Source organism: Meriones unguiculatus, chromosome 6 (assembly GCF_030254825.1).
Source record: "Meriones unguiculatus strain TT.TT164.6M chromosome 6, Bangor_MerUng_6.1, whole genome shotgun sequence".
In the NCBI taxonomy this organism is placed as follows: Eukaryota; Metazoa; Chordata; class Mammalia; order Rodentia; family Muridae; genus Meriones; species Meriones unguiculatus.
Genome location: NC_083354.1, coordinates 69,874,263 through 69,891,701, shown reverse-complemented (window position 1 = coordinate 69,891,701; position 17,439 = coordinate 69,874,263). Strand labels below are relative to the sequence as shown.

At 45.2% G+C, this 17,439-nt stretch overlaps 1 protein-coding gene and 1 long non-coding RNA gene across 6 annotated transcripts in view; both read right to left on the bottom strand.

Annotated features, from left to right (window-relative positions):
* Gcnt4 (glucosaminyl (N-acetyl) transferase 4) overlaps positions 1-17,439 on the bottom strand; it is a 46,101-nt gene that overhangs the window by 11,242 nt on the left and 17,420 nt on the right. For 3 of the 5 annotated variants that reach the window (XM_021661404.2, XM_021661403.2, XM_021661401.2), the window contains one exon: positions 7,598-12,061. The exons of the other annotated variants lie outside the window; for them this stretch is intronic. In XM_021661404.2, coding sequence (XP_021517079.1) covers positions 10,654-12,060 — 1,407 coding nt within the window. In that variant the 5' untranslated portion in view covers position 12,061 and the 3' untranslated portion in view covers positions 7,598-10,653. Of the gene's footprint in view, positions 1-7,597; positions 12,062-17,439 lie in introns of those variants that run through there. 5 annotated transcript variants of the gene reach the window in all.
* Positions 733-2,131, bottom strand: LOC132654518 (uncharacterized). The gene is made up of 2 exons (XR_009592150.1): positions 1,967-2,131; positions 733-1,794 (listed from the first exon to the last, which is right to left on the bottom strand). It is a non-coding gene; the product is annotated as an uncharacterized LOC132654518 (long non-coding RNA).

Here is a 17,439-nt window from a genome sequence, read left to right as displayed (position 1 = left end):
TTTAAGTTCCTGTGCCTTTTCAGAGTAGGATTTCCTCTTTCCCTCCCTACTTCCTGCTCACAAGCCTCTCTATTCCCAGTCCTCACTACCAAATCTTTGTCTTTACTGTAGACCAGCGTTTCTCTACCTGTGGGTAGCAACCCCTCTGGGGTAGAATGACTGACCCTCTCACAAGGGTCGCATATCAGACTCCTGCATATTAGATATTGATGTTTGTTTGCTAGCAGTAGCAAGATTACAGTTATGAAGTAGCAATGAAAATAGTTGTATTGCCAGGCTGCGCGGCCTGGAGCCGGGCTGCACGCGGAGGACACTAGTGGAGATGGAGAGGGGAGTCCCATCTGTCCGTGCTACAGCGTCTGCACCAACACTGGCTAATAAATGTTCTCAGACCGGCTCCACCCTCACAGGAGCATATGTGCTGCTCTGGCTGATAAATTAGAGTGCTTCCCTCTCCCCATCAGCATCGAGGGAGCCCGTGTTGAGAGCAGGCGAGTGTTCAGAACTAGGTCTTATGGCGAGATAAGTCAGGGATGGTAATTGCATGCTTTTCCTTAATTCTCAGGAGCCCCAGTATTGATTTCACAAGCCTGGGATTTCATCCTGGGATCACCCAGGTTATGTTTTTGAAGCACTTACTGCCTTTTAGAAATTCATGTCCTATTGATTCAGAGAACTGCCTTTTGCATATATGTCCAACTCCAAAAAGAAGCATAAATCTGAGGGCAAAGAGATGGTTCATATGTTTATTAATGAGCCAGGTACTCTAAAAAAATGAAGTTTGTTCATTAAAAACATATTTTTAATACTCCCTATTTGCCAGGCATTGTTCTCAGTGATTGGATTCTTGCAATTAGCGGAACAACAACTATGAATATATACTTGGTTTTAATGAAGTTTAGGTTATGTGGTAAGGAATGCAGGATCATCCAAAATAGAAAAATAAATAGTTAAGTTGTGATGGGAACTACAAAGGGAAACAAAGTGGGCCAAAGAGGCCGAGGCTGTGAGACATGAAAGGGTGGCTGAGTCAGTTAGATGGGGCGGTCACGAAGGCTACTGGGGTGAATGATGTTCGAGCCGAGACCTAAATACAGTGGAGGACGAAACCACGTGGGTGGGAAGCGACTCATGAGTGTGAGCGTGAATTGCATTTCTGGCAGAGAAAACAGTGACCACAAACGCCCTAAGCACAGTCTCTCTCAGTTGTACCTTCAGGAGTTTTAATATATGAAGGTAACTAAGACGTATGGAGAAGCTAATGCCATTTCGCTGAAAGACATAGGCTACTTGTTTCAGAGAAGAGAGGCATGCATGCTACTCTGGGCCACAGAGGAGAAGCAGGAACATGGGTCCAAGAAGTATTTAGTGGGATTTTTGTAAGAAAGGCAAAGCCAGATTCCAGTGTGGCATCACAGACCCATCACCCTAACCCTCAGGAGAAGGAGGCACAAGAATCTGAGTTTTAAAACAGCTGGTTTACACAATGAGTTCAAGGTCACTGGACTACATAGCGAACTCCTATCTTCCTGCCACCCCTACCAAGAAAATGTCAAGGCAGACAGGGGAGATGACTCAGGAGTGGGCGCCTAGAACTTGGCCCTAGGTGGTTCAGGGTACAGAGAATATTTTAAGTTAAACAGTATGTGTATTAGCCCGCTTCCCATTACTGTAACAAAATGCCAGAGATAGTCAGCTTATAAAGAGAGCATGGTTTCACTTCCGAAGGTTCCAGAGCAGTGTCATGCCGCAGTGGATCATGGTGGGGATCCCTTGTGGATCAGTACCGTTCACCTAGTGGACAGAAAGTGAGCAAAGAGAGGTAGAGGAGGGGTTAGTATCCCAATACTCTTTATGAGGGCAATGATCAAGAAGACTTCCCACTAAGCCCCACGTAAAGGTTCTGTCACCTCCCTACAGCACCAAACTGGTGAACGAAGCCCCAGCCTGCGGGCAGCACACATACCTGTCTCGTTAGCAGGCTGTGCTCCCTGCCTGCAGGTTTTCTCCTTTGTGCCTTTCTGAGGATGGGGTGCTTTCCACACCAAAAGCCTGTTCTCATTCTGCAGTTTCTTGTGTTTATAATGTTAAGCTTTGTAGGCTTGAGGTTGTTTTGTAGACCAAACGTCTGAGCAGAGAATCTAAGTTTTGTTTGACACCAAATAACCCCCAAGGTCTCCCAAAGCGTTGAGCTCTTGAGTCATAGGAGTTGACACTGTTGAACTTGCGCTGAGATTCGCTGAGTATGTGCAACAGAGAATTTGTCACATGACCTCAATATTGATTATCAAACATGGACAGATACCTTTTGACACCTGTTTAAACACAGGACCATGCAAGAAGATCGTGGTTACTACCAACGGCTGCCGGCTTAACACGCTGAGAGGCTGTCATTTCCTCTGAGGAAATTCCTGACTATGCCACAGAACACATATTTAATCGTTTTGATCATCTGTCTATTCAGTTTTTCATTGTTATTCAATGTTCTTTCTCTATTTTCTTCATGAGATACATCATCACATATGTGTTTTATTCTAATATTATATATATAGGAGTTGCTGCGTGGTTTGCACATTTTGACAATTTTTGCCTTTTAAAATGTGCTCAGAGAGATTTTATTTACCTCCCAAGGACTGAAAGCAAGGGATTCCCATTCTCTTACACTCCGCCCGCGGACAGTGTATACAGAGACAAGAACTCACTGCTTACATACGGTGTGTACATGCATGTCTTTTGAAGAGGGGGTGCTGATTTTCATGACAATGTTTTGTGAGGTGATGTCACAACACAGACCATAAAGACCTATCTGGGTTCAGAGAAAAGTTTTCATTAATATGTATTTTGGGGATTAAAAAATGTAAATATTTTTATTTGTAATATTCATAAAAACCCATTACCATATTCTGGAGAGTAATGCTGTTCTAGCACAAGAGAATTATGTTTATAGGCCTGCTTGTTACTACAAGCTTTTGTGTTAGTGTTTTTGAGGAAAAAATAGTTGTGTAGGGAGTCAGTAGGTGAAACCACAAAGGGACCCAAATATTGCAGCAAGTGGGCATGGGTCGTGTGAAATGGTATAAAGTTCAAGTTTCGATGCCAGGAAAAGGAGAGTCATGGGACCCTGGGAAGTTGATGAGAATTTGAGGAGCCACGGGCAGGTGAGACGTTATATATGCTGGATTAAGGCCGTCACACAGAGACAGGCAGATGCAGGAAAGTGCTCCGGAACACTTAGCTGCACGGACAGAGACACACAGACCTCAGAAACACACACACAGGCGGCTGGCAAAGGTGAAGACCAAGGGCCTTAGGCCTCAGAAAGGAGTCATTAGTTATTTGCAGTGTGTATGAGTATACAAATGTATATAAAATGCACCGTGTCAGCCATTTTGTACTGACACGCCGTCCCTTGGGTGTTCAGAGTTGCCATCTTAGTCCATGCTGGTAGCCATATCAGCACCGTATTGTCTGAACTGGCCCTTACTGCCCTCTGTCCCCTACAAGGTGACACCTCTCAGTTGGTTCTATTGTCATTTCTCCCCCCATTTTGAATTTAGGATTCTATACCAGCCTTAGGTTGGCTAGTACAGAGAGGAGCAGTTGGTTAATGCTCATTCACAAACAAATACTTCCCTTGAAGCGTGACCACTTGACCAGGCAGTTAGGTGAAGCCTGAGGTGAAGGAAACGACAGCCACCAGCAGAAGGGCAGTTTGCATTTCACACCCGCTGTCGAGTCCCCATCAGGCACTAGACCCGCTCTTGTTCTCGGTTACCTAAATGCCACACTGCACACCTGTATACAGAGAACAGCTTTTATTTGATAACTTTTTCTTTTGGCCCTGGAGTTTGGCAATAATTTGGTACCTCACCCCCGGACCCCCTTGTTCCATGTGTGCTCTTGCTACAGCCCCCAGCAGCCATTAGGGCCTGTTTCAAACCTTCCTGTGGGCGTTGTGATAGGTGATCACTGCTTTGTTACATTTTTCCACAAAAGGTTTCAAACACATTGGCTGTGAACATTTGCTTTAGCGGAGAGTCAACTTTCTGGGTTAAAACATTCTTCATAGCAGCCATCTGGAAGGTGTTTTGTTTGGTTTTTGTTTTCTATCACCCTCATGTTAAAGGCAACTGCTGCCAAATCTTCGAAACTCGTTTATCTTAGGTATTTGCAATGCCCTCTTCCTGTCTTTTGTCCACCCAGGCTGGCTCCTCTGTAGACCATGACTGTCAAAATCAAGTCTCTCCAATAGCGCTTTGCTCCGGAGCCCCGCCCCCAAGTCCTGTATGGCAGTCGATAACTTTGCAGAGACAGGGAACAAAATCTTCAGATTTTCCCTAGCGAACCTTTTCCTAGTGGTGTTCCACTTTCCTCATTTTGACCCTGACAAAAGGCAGCTCATTGAAGGCAAATGCTTTTATTCTGTCCTGATGATAGTTGACAGCAGAAGTGATCAGTAGAAACAATAGAAAAAATTAAAGTTTGATTATTGTTGTGTTGAATCTGCCAGTGGTGATATAGCCTAACTGTGAAAAACCTTGGAACTGGGGCTGAAGGTACAGCTTAGCAGTAGAATGCGTACCGAACACGTTCAAGGCCTAGGTTCATGCCATGAAGCAGTCCTCCTCCTCCAAAGACTGGGGTGAAGGGTGCTTATGCATGTCAGCTTGAGTATGTGTAGAACATGTATATATGTGATATATATGTATCATATATATTACCTCATATGGGAGATATATATATATATGTTTTTCCAAGACAGAGTTTCTCTGTGTAGCTCTGGCTGTTCTAGAACTTGCTTTGTAGACCAGGCTGGCCTTGAACTCATAGAGAGCAACCTGCCTATGCCTCTCCAGTGCTGGTACTAAAGGTGCGTGCCACCACTGCCTGGCCAGATGGTTTTTAACATCTTTTCCACTGTGGAAACTCACCGTGGGTTGGAGGACCAAAATGATGACATGATAGCTGGGACCTAAATGTGGCACAATTTGCCAGCAATACCTGATTAAAAGTTCAGGGTGTGTGAGTTTCTATCTGGTGAAAGGACTACGTGGCTATAATTAAAATTCTGGGATTTAAAAAGGTTGAAAGTCTTGAATAATTCATCTTTTTACTCTGTCCTGAAATAAAACTTCCACGTTCACAGTTTTTATGTTTGCTCTTCTATTGTTGAGACAGGGTCTCATGTGGCCTTAACTTGCTCCATAGTTGGGAGAGCCTTAGACTCCTGCTCTTTCTGCTTTTATCGTCTTAATTCTGGGATTACAGGGCAGACACCCCCTGAGTATACACTCTCAGAGTGTTAAGTAGCTAAGGAAATCCCAGCTAATGCTAACATTGCAGGCACTGAGAAAAATTCAGGGAGGTACGGGAGGGAAGGTCAGTTATGGGAGCGATCTAAACATTCTTATATGCCCAGTGGCTTCTGCTTAAATCAGTGGTTCTCAACCTGATGGTCCATGACCCTTTTGAAGTCAAATGACCCTTTCTCAGGGGTTACCTAAGACTATAGTAAAACACAGATATTTACATTATGATTAGCAACAGCATCAAAATTACAGTGACGAAGTGGCAGTGAAAACAGTGTCATGGTTGGGGTCACCACAACCTGAGGAACTGAATTGAAGGGTCTCAGCATTTGGAAGGTTGAGAACCACTGGCTTAAAAACCTTTCCCACCCCTAGTGAAGAGAGGTCAGAACTGATACTTGATGGTAATGTTATTTAGACTAAGACCAGGAGGCCAGGGCGAATGGAACTAGTGGCTGCAAGGATATCTAGTCTTTTACCACTAACATACAGTGTTCTTTACAAACGTGAGGCCACAGATTGGACACATTGCTAGGTTCTTTTTAGAATGGAGTCAGTTATCAAAGTTAAACCTTTGCGAGCACTATTCCAAAACAGCTTTATAAACCATGTATTAAAATACTGTCGTTAAGTTTTCAGTTAAAATCTACATCCCTGCTTTACACAAAGGTCTTTGATTATTTTGAGAATCAAAATAGCTATTTATCAGAATAAAGAAATTGACACTCTACTTCACAGGTAAGAGACTGTAATTGACACATGTCAATCAAGTGTTCTATTTAGACCCCATGATTTGTACTATATGTAAGGCACGTAAGAAGGAAGGAATAATTCAAAAAGAAGCTGTATTTGCAAAGCTGTTAATATTAACATTATCTACAGCAAAAAAAAGATGGTTTATAGCTTAATTGACCCACAATAAAGGAAGTCCTGAATGAACAATGTTCTAGCCATTATATAGTCTCAAAGACCACGAAACCATGTGGCAAAGTGTGTTAGTCCATAGGCAATAAGTGCTTATGCACACGCCGCAGATTAGAGAACTAAAGTGTTTTACCACCATGTCAGATACAGTTCACACACACACGTTGCTATGGCAATGAAATACATTTACTTAGGTCTACTGGCCTCGATTCACCCTCAAGCTCTTTCTCATTCTGAGGTTCACAAAGAGGCCTTTGCTGGTGTGGAAACGCTTGAGGGCTACGGTTGGCAGAGCAGCCTTCCTGAGGTTCCTATGTGTTAACCTCCATCACCATTTTGGTCACATCTCTGAAGAAAAGATCAAGTTATTACGTACAACATAAGAAATATCTTCCAGTGTGGGCAAATTTACAGTCTCTTCTATTTTCTTGTGCCGGGGTTCCCTAACTGGTTTCAGGAAACCATCATTTTCTAAATGGGTATGCATTTGTGGACACCAAACAGAGCAAAAAAGTGTGGGCTGTTCCCATTGGAATCCAACCTAGAGCACTTTTTCTTGGTGTTTGAGATAAGGTCCCACCATACAGTATCCAGGCTGGCGTGTGGACTTGCGACCCTCCTGCCCCTGCCTCCTGAGTGCTGAGAACAGGTGTGCACCACCACTCCTAATTCAGAGCTAGCATACGATCCTGCCCCCACCCACAGCCAAGTATACCCAAGGCTTCCCGCAGCTCCGACGGCAGAGTGCTAGTTTCTACTATGGTGAGGATTGCTAAAGTGGCCTTACTTGTTGAAAGGTTCGTGAGCTGTGTACAGTATATACACATATATCAGCAAATGGTCAGCATTACATTACAGCATTAGAAAGGCTATTTTCCTATCATCCAAGCCCGGTCACCAGTAGTGCCCAGTTCTACTTCTCCATGAACTTTCAACAAAGAGAGGAGAAGAAAATTCCCATTTCCCAAGGTTTATGGGGCTAAAAAGGAAAGAGCTCTCTTGGGAACTTCCGGAAAGTTATCAACCAAACAAGACAATCCTAGAAACCTAGATAATCTTAGAAGAGAAACCAAGGTGGAGAGCGATGGTGGGCAAGTCCTGGAGGACTGATGCTTCATCAAAGGGGGCAGTTTGAGTTCTACAGACTGTGAAGCACTGTGATTCGTCCCCACTAAAGGGAAACGAACTCTGACCTTCACTCAATAGGCCACTGCTACAAACAGAGAGCACTTTGGTGGAGACTGGCTCGCCCACAGACAGGGTCGCTCCTAAGTCCAAGGAGTCTGACTTGAGGAGCAGGTTTTATTTTGCAATGCCAGAGAACTCACACAGACCAGCAGCATAATTAAAACAGTAAGTCAGTATTTAAAACTCACACATGGGAAATTTATTACCAAAGTGATTTATTACTACAGTAATACATTAAATAAATTTATTAAACAGGGACCACACAAAAAGGAGACTTAAGAGAGTGACAAGAAAAAATAGAAAATTATACCATCAATAGGAACAATCTGTATATAATTGACAATACACTCACTTTACATTCCCCAGACTGTCATTTTACTTTCCATGAAATACTTAAGCACATATATACTCACATTCTGGAATGCAAGAGAAATGTCTAACTTTTAACTTAGTCTATGTGTAGGAGTATTCTGCCTGCATGCACGTCTGTGCACCATGTGTGCCTGGCGCCTCCCGAGGCCAGAGAGGACGTCAGATCCCCTGGGACTGGAGTTACCGACGGCTGTAAGCTGACATCAGGGTTCTGGGAATTGAACTTGGGTCCTCTGGAAGAGCGGCCAGTGCTCTTAACACTAAGCCATCTCTATAGCCCTAAAATCTCAAACTTTCAATGATATTTTTATGTAAAATGAGCAAAACAGAAATGGTAATACTGGCTTTTCGATACACATAGTACCTAGGGTACAGCAGATTAATCACATAATACATTTTGACAGCTTTCATCTTTCATTATTCCTCTAACATTCACATATAATTCGTAAACTCATCTTTAGATAAATTAGAATCTAAATTCAATAAATACAGCACAAAGAACAATTATAAAACAGGGTTGCACATTCCCAGACTGGGGAAGGACTCGTAGCAAAAGGTTTTTGTCAGAATCAGCTCTGAAGGCGAACAGGGAGACGGCAGGATCCCCAAGGCAAGGCCTGTGCTTCAGCAGGCTCCCTGAAATGCTAGCAGCTGACATTTGAGGGCAGAGAGACGTGTCCGTGGGGAAAGGAAGGCATCGCCACTGACTACGGTCCACTGGAAAATAGCATGGAAGACTGGAGCAACCGGGACACTTCCTAGTAAACAGGAAACAGGGTCCTTTCTCTCCAGAGAGACAGGGACTAACTAAATGCTACTTGCTTGTTGCACTTACAGTCTACTGATGGCCAAAGTAAGTGTACACACACACACACAGACCTTGCGAGTTTGATCCTAGATGGTTAGCAAAGTTTCTCTGACCTTTGTTCCCCGTCTAGACCGACATGCAATGCTGGTTGGCCGTAAAGAAACTCCGCATGCCCTGACAGGGCTTTTTCTCAGACCTGAATTTGGCGACACAGGTTCCCTGTGACTGTGGCCTTTGTGTGTTTCAAAAAGGATGGTTTAAGTCTCCCCGTGGACTTTGGGACTTGTGCTTATCTTATACCTCACGGCTGTTTCAACATTTGTCTCCACTTGAACCGCATTTCAACATTTGTCTCCACTTGAAACCACAACCCACATCCATGTGTGCAGCGCGCAGAGAACAGGCGCCCATGGCGAGAACTCAACGGCTCCTCATAGAGCCTAGCAGCTTCACTGTCAAACTCTTTAAAAACTTATCTCTATGTGGGGTGTGTGTGTGTGCGCGCGCACGCGCGTGTGTAGGTGCCCTTGGAGGCCAGAAGGCACTGGATTCCCCAGAGTTGGAGTTTCAGGCAGATGGGAGCCTCCTCGTATGGGTGCTGGGAACAGAACTTGGGTCTTCTGCGAGAACAGCACATGTTCTTAACTGCTGAGCCACCCTCCCTCTACTGTCTTTAAGGATAATGAAGCGAAAATGGTGCCACTGTTAAATACACCACGTGCATCTCACACGCAGCCAGAAAGTGAAAAGGGTATTTAAGCACTTCATTCTCTCACACCATCTGGTTTTGGCCCTGATTACTACCTATTTGAGAAGTTACTGTGGCTGCCATCAGAATACACGGAACCTTCACGCGTGTGCCGCTTTCCCTGGGGACTGTTTTTATCCTGCAGGCTGTTCTCAAGGCTCTGCCTGCAAGGTACGACACACAAGACAGCCAGTCTGTGTCAGCCTCTGCTCCCACCTGTGCGTGTGCGTGTGTCCGCCCACCCATGTGCATGTGTAAAACAATTCTTTTGAGTGTGGATATTAATAAAATAAAGGTCTTAATATTCCTTTTGGTGCTCAGTTGAGAAAAATGCTACACTAACTTGGAGTGTTCATCATTTTGTATTTTGATTCCACTTTGCTTAAAAAAGAAAAATGTGTAAGTGACCACAATAACCAACTGAGAAAGCTGTTGTATTTCCACAAAACCTTTCTAAGAAAACTTACTGACTTGACAGTTACTTAGAAGCGCACCACAGCAAGGGCACAGTCTTATCTAGTAAGCTAACCTGTGAAATGGTAGGCAGAGGCCCAGGGGTCTGGTCTACGACACTTTCAGCGAGTGCTCAGTTTCATTTTCACCGGTGTGTGTGTTTTAAAGACAGAAGTGAATGAAAAAGGAAGCCATTCGTGACAACTTTGTGTAACACAACAAGGCCCTTTGTTCCCCTTCAGGCACCACCTGTCCCGAGCCACCCCCCACCCGCCCCCTCTGCCCTCTCAGATAAGCAGACCCTACAAACGTCACACCAACAGTGTTCCCTCTCCCTGAATCAGAAAAGTGAGGCACCAAAAGGTAACTTAGACTTTGGCAAGCAGGCGATCGGACAATTCTTTGCGTTTCTCTGAGGTAGTGGACTCCTCCTCCTAGTTTCCTGACGATTTAAACATGTCTTAGTTGCTGAACTGAGAAAAGGAGTGCCGGCTTTGCACTCACATGCTTCCCAGAGGCGAGCAGCTTGCACGATGAGCGCACCCTCCGAAGTCACCTTCCGTAGCACCCTCAGTGTTACACGGAAATCCGGAACACCACAGAGGCTAAACACTGCTTCCCAGGTGCACAATTCATTACAACTTAGGTTTAACTCCGGCTGTCTTCTGATAAAGTGCCTGATGCACTCTTAGGTGTTCAATAAATGTGCTATCACTGAACATTTAAGACTAGCACTTACAAACCGCCGGACTGCAGGCTCAAAGTCCAGGCATGGAATTCTATAGTAGTTTCATCCTTGGAAGGTGTTAAGTTCAGAGGGTGTTGGTCATGGGTACATGATTCCATCTTCCTTAAGGTTTTGTTTCAGGCACCCTCATGTCCGTAGTGACCTTATGATGTGTGGCTTTGGGATCTCCATCTATAATGAACTTTTCTGAAGATAGAGTAATCAGCTTTCTCTGTTGCTCTTCAAGCTTTTCTGCCAGACATTTAGTCAAGACGGGGTCCACTTTAGAATCAAACTTATTAGCAAACCAGTGCCCCTCCTTCATAAGCCACCGCAATTCTGCAGCTCCGTAAATGCACACGCTGCGGACGTGAGAGCCCGTGCAGTTGGGGTAGAGAAAGCCTTCATAGTAATTCCACTTAACCAGCCGGGTCTTACTCTGCAGGTCAGACACATCCTGGGACGATCTGGAAATCTCTCCGGGCACCCCTGGCATCCGGATTAAGGTAGCCCAAAAGTGCTCATCAGGAGAGTATGTGTCCTCAGACCAGGCAAAAAAGTCTTCAACGAGGGAGCTGTTCAAAATGTGTTTAACAAATGCCTGACTTAAAACAAAATAGGCACTGCCCACAAACACCTCGATGTTATGAGGGGGTGCCTTCTTGGAGATGTTTGTCTTCACTGGCAGCTTCATGTACTCATAAGGCACCTGTCTGAGCTCATGATGGTAAGTGAACCTTTCCATTTTGCTGGTAGGTGGTCTCACTGTCTCTAACATACTCCTTCCTTGGAGTTTCTTCAGCTCTGACACTAACTCAAAACTTGACTTTAGGGGGAAGTCTTGTCCACACAGGTTGATGACGTACCTCCACTGAACGGAAGACTTGAGGAGGTCTGACAGGCAGTTCAAATCAGCCTGGAGCCTGGAAATGTGGGCGTACTCCACAGCCTCTAATTTGGAAGCAATGAAAATATTGGAGAAGCAGTGAGCCAAGTTGTTCATAGCAACTTTGAATGTGTCTGTTGACTTGAGGTCATAATGGATACAGTAGAGATTGTGCTGGCTGTAAATGGCACGGATGAGCCGTTCGACCATGATTGCGTCTTTATGGACAACCAGTGAATAGGCCAGCGGGAAGGCCTGCTCCTCTCTGGAGACAAGCTTTTCATGGTACCCTCTTAGGGTCTGATAAATGTCGCAGTCACTTGTCATCGTCACAACATCACCATCCTCCAAGTCGATGATGTTCTGCTTCCTGATTTCCAGACTCTTGCCGATTTCCAAGGGCTCGTGCTCATAGATCCCTGAGCAGTTAACTTCATCTCTGGCAGCATCCCCGATGGCGGGGAACCTGTTTCTTACAAACGGTGAGGTACTTAGGGAATATTCAACCAAATAAATGTCTCTTTGAGGAAAGAGAAGCCTGCCCACATTTAGAAGCTTTAACAAGGAGAACAGCCACAGGGCTAAGAACAGGACAAAGAGTTTTTGCTGAAGAGTGTATTTAAAGCAACATCGGAATATCTTCATTCTGCAGAGAAGAAAGGGATAGTAATTGTTAATTAACTAATATGAAGAGAAAAATAAATTCTGTTTGTCCAAAATGTACTGGGTACCAGAGAATGCTGCATCCAAAGATAAAGAAAACAAAGTCCTTGCTCAAATCCAAAAAAATAATAACCTATAAATAAGTCATGGAAATTCACGACAGTCAGTGTTAAATAATATTAGCTCATTTAGAGAGATGTTGGTTATCAAACACAGTAGACCCTAATAGTCACAGTTGTTCCCTAGTGTGGAAGAGGGCTGGTTCCAGGGGATAACCAAGAGCCACAGATGCCCAAGTTCCTTAGATAAATGGCTGAATATTGGGATATATCCCATACATAATGTCTTATGTAACCTTCTCAGGGTCTAGGTAATTTAAGACCCCTAATTCAGTATTCACACAACACCTGTAAATGCACATGTAAATTCAAATTACAGCACCTGGTTCAGGGAAAAATTCAAGTTTTGTTTCTGGGGACCTTCTAGAATTTTCGTTTTCAGGTTTTTCAAGTGAGAGTTTTGGTGATTTTGCAGAAGGTAACCCACAGGCAGAAGGCTGACTGCACAACCTGCCCCTTACAGTCTGCACTCAGTCTTAGGGTATCTGAGGAGTGAGTGCTGTGGGTGGGCAGAAGTTGAGAGAATTAGATGATCCCTGGAGATGCACTGACTCACTTGAGGCCCAAAAGATCATCTAACCTCTTTCAGCCTTCAGAGGCTTGTTGTATGGAGGCCTGGAGTCTTTCAGGAGCCCCATTTCAAAAATAGCACAGACTGTGAAACACACAGATTATGAACATTGCACCAGCCTTATCTCCTTCCTCACTCCCTGTTTTCTCACAGGATTAGCAAAATGGCCTTCAGCCTGGCAAAGTCCAGCACTCATTCAGAGTAGCTATAAAAACATCCTTGGGCTCACAGTCTTGCCTATGGAAGAGTCAGTTTTCCATAGCTTTTTTTTTTTGTAACAATAGGCAGAACCTTGACCTTGTGCCTCCGTAGCCAAGACTCAATTACTCTGTTTGGAATAGAAGGTTAGACAGTGAGCCAAGACCCCTTGAGCCGGAGTCCTCATTCAACAGAGATGCTGTCTGGACCTGGCAGTAGAGTGGAGACAGAGAGATCAGAGGCATCGTTATGTATGACCTGACCTGTTATGTTAACACGTGTGTGAGATGAATCAAGAGATAACTCACTACTTTTTTTTTTTTTTTAAAGACAGGATTTCTCTGTATAGTCTCTGTTGTCCTTGAACTAACGGAGCTCCAACTGCCTCTGTCTCCCTGTGTGCTGGGATTAAAGGAGCGAGACACCAAGCCTGGCTTCTCTTACTTTCTTTTTCTTTTCCTTTTTTTTTTAATGTTATTTTTTTTTTTAAGATTCATTTATTTATTATGTATACAGTTCTGCCTTGCATATACACCTACTCATCAGAAGAGGGCACTAGATCCCATGTGGTTGCTGGGAATCAAACTCAGACCCTTTGGAAGAGGGGCCAGTGCTCTTAACCTGCCTTCATGTACACCTGCATGCCAGAAGAAGGCACCAGATCGCCTTATAGATGTTTGTGAGTCACCATATGGTAATTGAACTCAGGACCTTTGGAAGAGCAGCCAGTGTTCTTAACCTCTGAGCCATCTCGTGTGCCCCATCTCTCAGTACTTTCTAAGTGGATGCTTTCTACATTTGTGGAGGCATAGGGCACAGTACAGCTGAGAGCAGCCCAGTTCTGATCACATTGAGCTTGAGTGCCTTCAGGATTTCCATAGGAAATATCCACCAGGGAACTGGCCCAGCCATGACTTAAGCTTGGGTGAATGCTGGAGAGAAATGTGTCAGCAACATAAATGTGGAATTGATAATCCTGATGACCAGGGTGAGTATGGAGCAGTGAGTAGAAAAAGGGATCCCAGGCAATCACAGGGCAGGCTGAGATGTGTCCAGGAAATGAGATGCTGCGGCTCAGGTCAAGGGCCACCATGTTGCAGACTCGGAAGCCTGAGTGCACATGGACACAGGTGCCATGACAAAACAGGACAAGAGATTAGTCAACTCCAAGCACATGCTGTAGGTCCTGGCATCTTAACTAGCACTAGCTAGCCTTGCCCTTAGTGAAGTGAGATGTTTAAGGGGGCTGACACAGGCTCCCAGAATTGTCATGCCATGCATAACTCTGCTACCATCTTCACAGATATACAAAGAGAGAAGGGTCAGCTCTCTGCCCTTTGCCAGGGCCTCAGCATCCACGCTCCTGCCTTCTTTGGGTCCAGCCCTGGGCTTGGAGAGTCTGAGCTGTCAGGATGCCAGGGCTGGCTGCCCAAAACAGGCCAGTTCCAGAGCACCGGGCAATGGAGTAGGGAGGTGCTCTGGAGTAGGGGAAAGCCCTCTGGAACCAGCTCCGACTTCCTGCTCTGGCTTTTTCCAGGCAGGGACAAGAGCGATCAAAAGAAAAAGTGGAGGCACGGGGACAGCCCAGGCCTGTCCGGTATTTCTGAATGTCTGTCCTGAGCCCCAAGGATTTTTTAAGAGAAAAGATTGTCTGGCTGGGGGCAGCCTTTGGTTTGAAAGAAGCACCTTCCAGTATTAGTATCCTGTCCCAAGTCAAAATAAAAATACCAGTCCTTTAGCTAAAAATGCCTCAGTGTCGGGGAAGGACACAAATTTGGGCAGCTAAGAAAGGGGAGAAGACCTGGCGAGAGTTGGGAGTGGGTGGAAGGTGAATACCATAAAAGAATGTTGTCTAAACTTCAAAAAGAACAAGGAAGGGGTTTGCAAAAAGAGGAAAAAAGAAAGAATAGGACATGGAGGTGGCATGCCTTCAGATTTTAATGAGTTCCTGCTAATAATTCCTGAACAAGGATGTTGGCCTCATTCCAAGATGCTGGCTAAGCTGAGCGATCAGCTCTGCATCTTAGGTAGACAGAGGGAAATCACCTCCAGGAGATCCGAGACTGAAACCTCCAGCCTCGGCTTGGCTTGGGCTTCTGCCTGTAGGAACTGGTGCCCAACTGGGCTCTGCAGAGGGAGGCCAGCAGGGCCGCCAGGATTACACGCTTCAGGAGTGAAGGTGACCAGACCAGCACCTACAAACTATAGCCACCTGCTCCCCAGACCTGGGGAGACCCCTAACACCCCAGGCACAGATGGAGGAGGCCCTACCCAAGGTGAAGGGTGGGCCAGGTGAAGCTGGCCCTCAGGTTGAGCGCCATGTTCCCAGGGGACCAGTCTACACTGCCGCCTTCTGTAAACGCTCCAGGACCTATTTTCCTCTTCAGGTGTGTGGACAGCTTGCCAGCTGGGCATATATAACAGTTGCATTTTGAATGACTTCAATAGAAGAAGGGACTCTTACCTTTCACCTGGGTAGATAACACAGTTGCCTGGTGGGGTCTATCACCACAGAGACACAGTTCCTAGCCATGACAACCAAACTGGAAGAAGACAGTAACAGCAAGGTTTGACTGCTACAGCTGAGGTAAACCAGATCTATAATGATGCACTAATGCCCCAGCAGGAAGCATTTCCCTGATCCGTGCTCTCCCCAGGTCCCCCGGAGCTCAAAGGCAGCAGTAGTAAGTGCCTAGATCCATAGAAACACCTGCACTCAAGGACAATGGCTAGATCACCAGCAGCTGTACAGCCATCTTTTAAGTCAGCACTCTCAGGGCCTGGGCCATCAGAGAAAGGAAGGAGACTCATAAATCAGGAATAAAAGTAAGAAGCCTGGGAGAAAAGTGCTGAGTAAGTGTCAGCTTTTAGGGAGCAGAAACAGAAGGCTAGAGAGTTGACTCGCTGGTCAGAGCACCGGCTGCTCTTCCAGAGGGCCCAGGTTAGATCCCAGTTCCCCCACGGGAGCTCACAACCATCAGTAACTCCACGTCTAGAGGATCCAGTGTTCTCATTGGGTCTCCGAGGGCGCTTCACACATGTGGCACACAGACATATATGCAAGGAAAACACCCGTACACATAAAATAAAAATAAATAAAAACTCAAAGTACAGGAACTTACAGATCTTGCCAGACGCTGGAAAGAAAGAGACGGGAGTGCTGGCTTTAAGGTGTCCTGGGGCTGAGCTTGAGGACCCTGGAGGAGCACTGTCTAGTTAACCTCTCCCGAAGTCAGCGTTTCTGCTCAATATGGGATTTAGAAAGCTGGCCTGCCAGGCTGCAGCATCCTAAACTGTATGCCGAACATGAGGTTACATAGCTGATTATGGGGTTCATGAAAAATTTAGTAACAATAAAAGGTTTCTGAAACCTTCCCTTACCTATAAGGCCCGTTCTTACCCATAGCCAGCTTGCTTAACACATCTTTGAACTTTTTCAGGACACCAATTATACTGGACTCACTAACTTTATCCATCTTAGAAAACTGACATATTTTGTGGTTATGTGTTTGCATGTGTATCTGCATGGGGATTTGTACACAGGAATGCAAGTGCCCACGGAGGCTAGAAGAGGGCCTTGGGTCTCCTGTAGCTGGAGTTACCGGAGGTTGTGAGCCACCTGACATGGGTGCTAGGCATTGAACTTGGGTCCTCTGTAAAGACAGTTTATATGCTCTTATACATCAAGCCATTTTACTAGCCCCTGGCTTTTAGAAAGAGAATCTTTAAGGTTGTGTTACATAGACAATCTTAAGGATGGATGGCGAACATTTCATTAAGCCTAGACTTCAGCTTAATGCCTCTTGTTTTTCAGCACAGGGAATGAACCTCGGACCTTGTGTACGTACCTAGGCCAGTTCTACTGCACCTCTAGCTCTACTGCCTGTCTTTCCAGTCCACCCCAAAGCCATGGTACAAATTCAGTGTTTTCAAATCAGTGTCTCAAGTCTCCATCCCAAACTGTTTGTGAATTTAATAGCATTGCTGAGGATGAGAATTTACTCAGAACAGTGTTCTGATTTCTATATGTGTAACTCAAACCCTTCCATACATGAATAAAGTGGCAACTGTCACTGTCCCTCTTTTATGAGAAAAGAAACTGAGGCAAATAATATACTACCCAAGAGCAAGGGCAGAAATCTCTCCTCCCATGGAGGGGGCTTCTCTATGATGACGGGCCTCAAAGCTTCTCCGTGCGGCACCGACCAGCACCCTCCTGGGTGCCTGTCCCTGAGTGCCTTCAGGTCATGGCATGTAAACAGGGATGCTCCTTTCTTTCATCTTATTCCAACTCTCCCCAACTTTAAGTTCATTTTAACCAACGTCCCAAATTAAAAAGAAAATCTACAAAACCCCAAACTGTTCAAGGTCCAGATGTGGAAATGCTATAGGTGGAGCCTGAAGCCAGGAGGCCTTGCTCTGTAGACCTACTTAGCCTTCCAAGCTACCTCTCACTTAGCTAGAAGGAGGAAA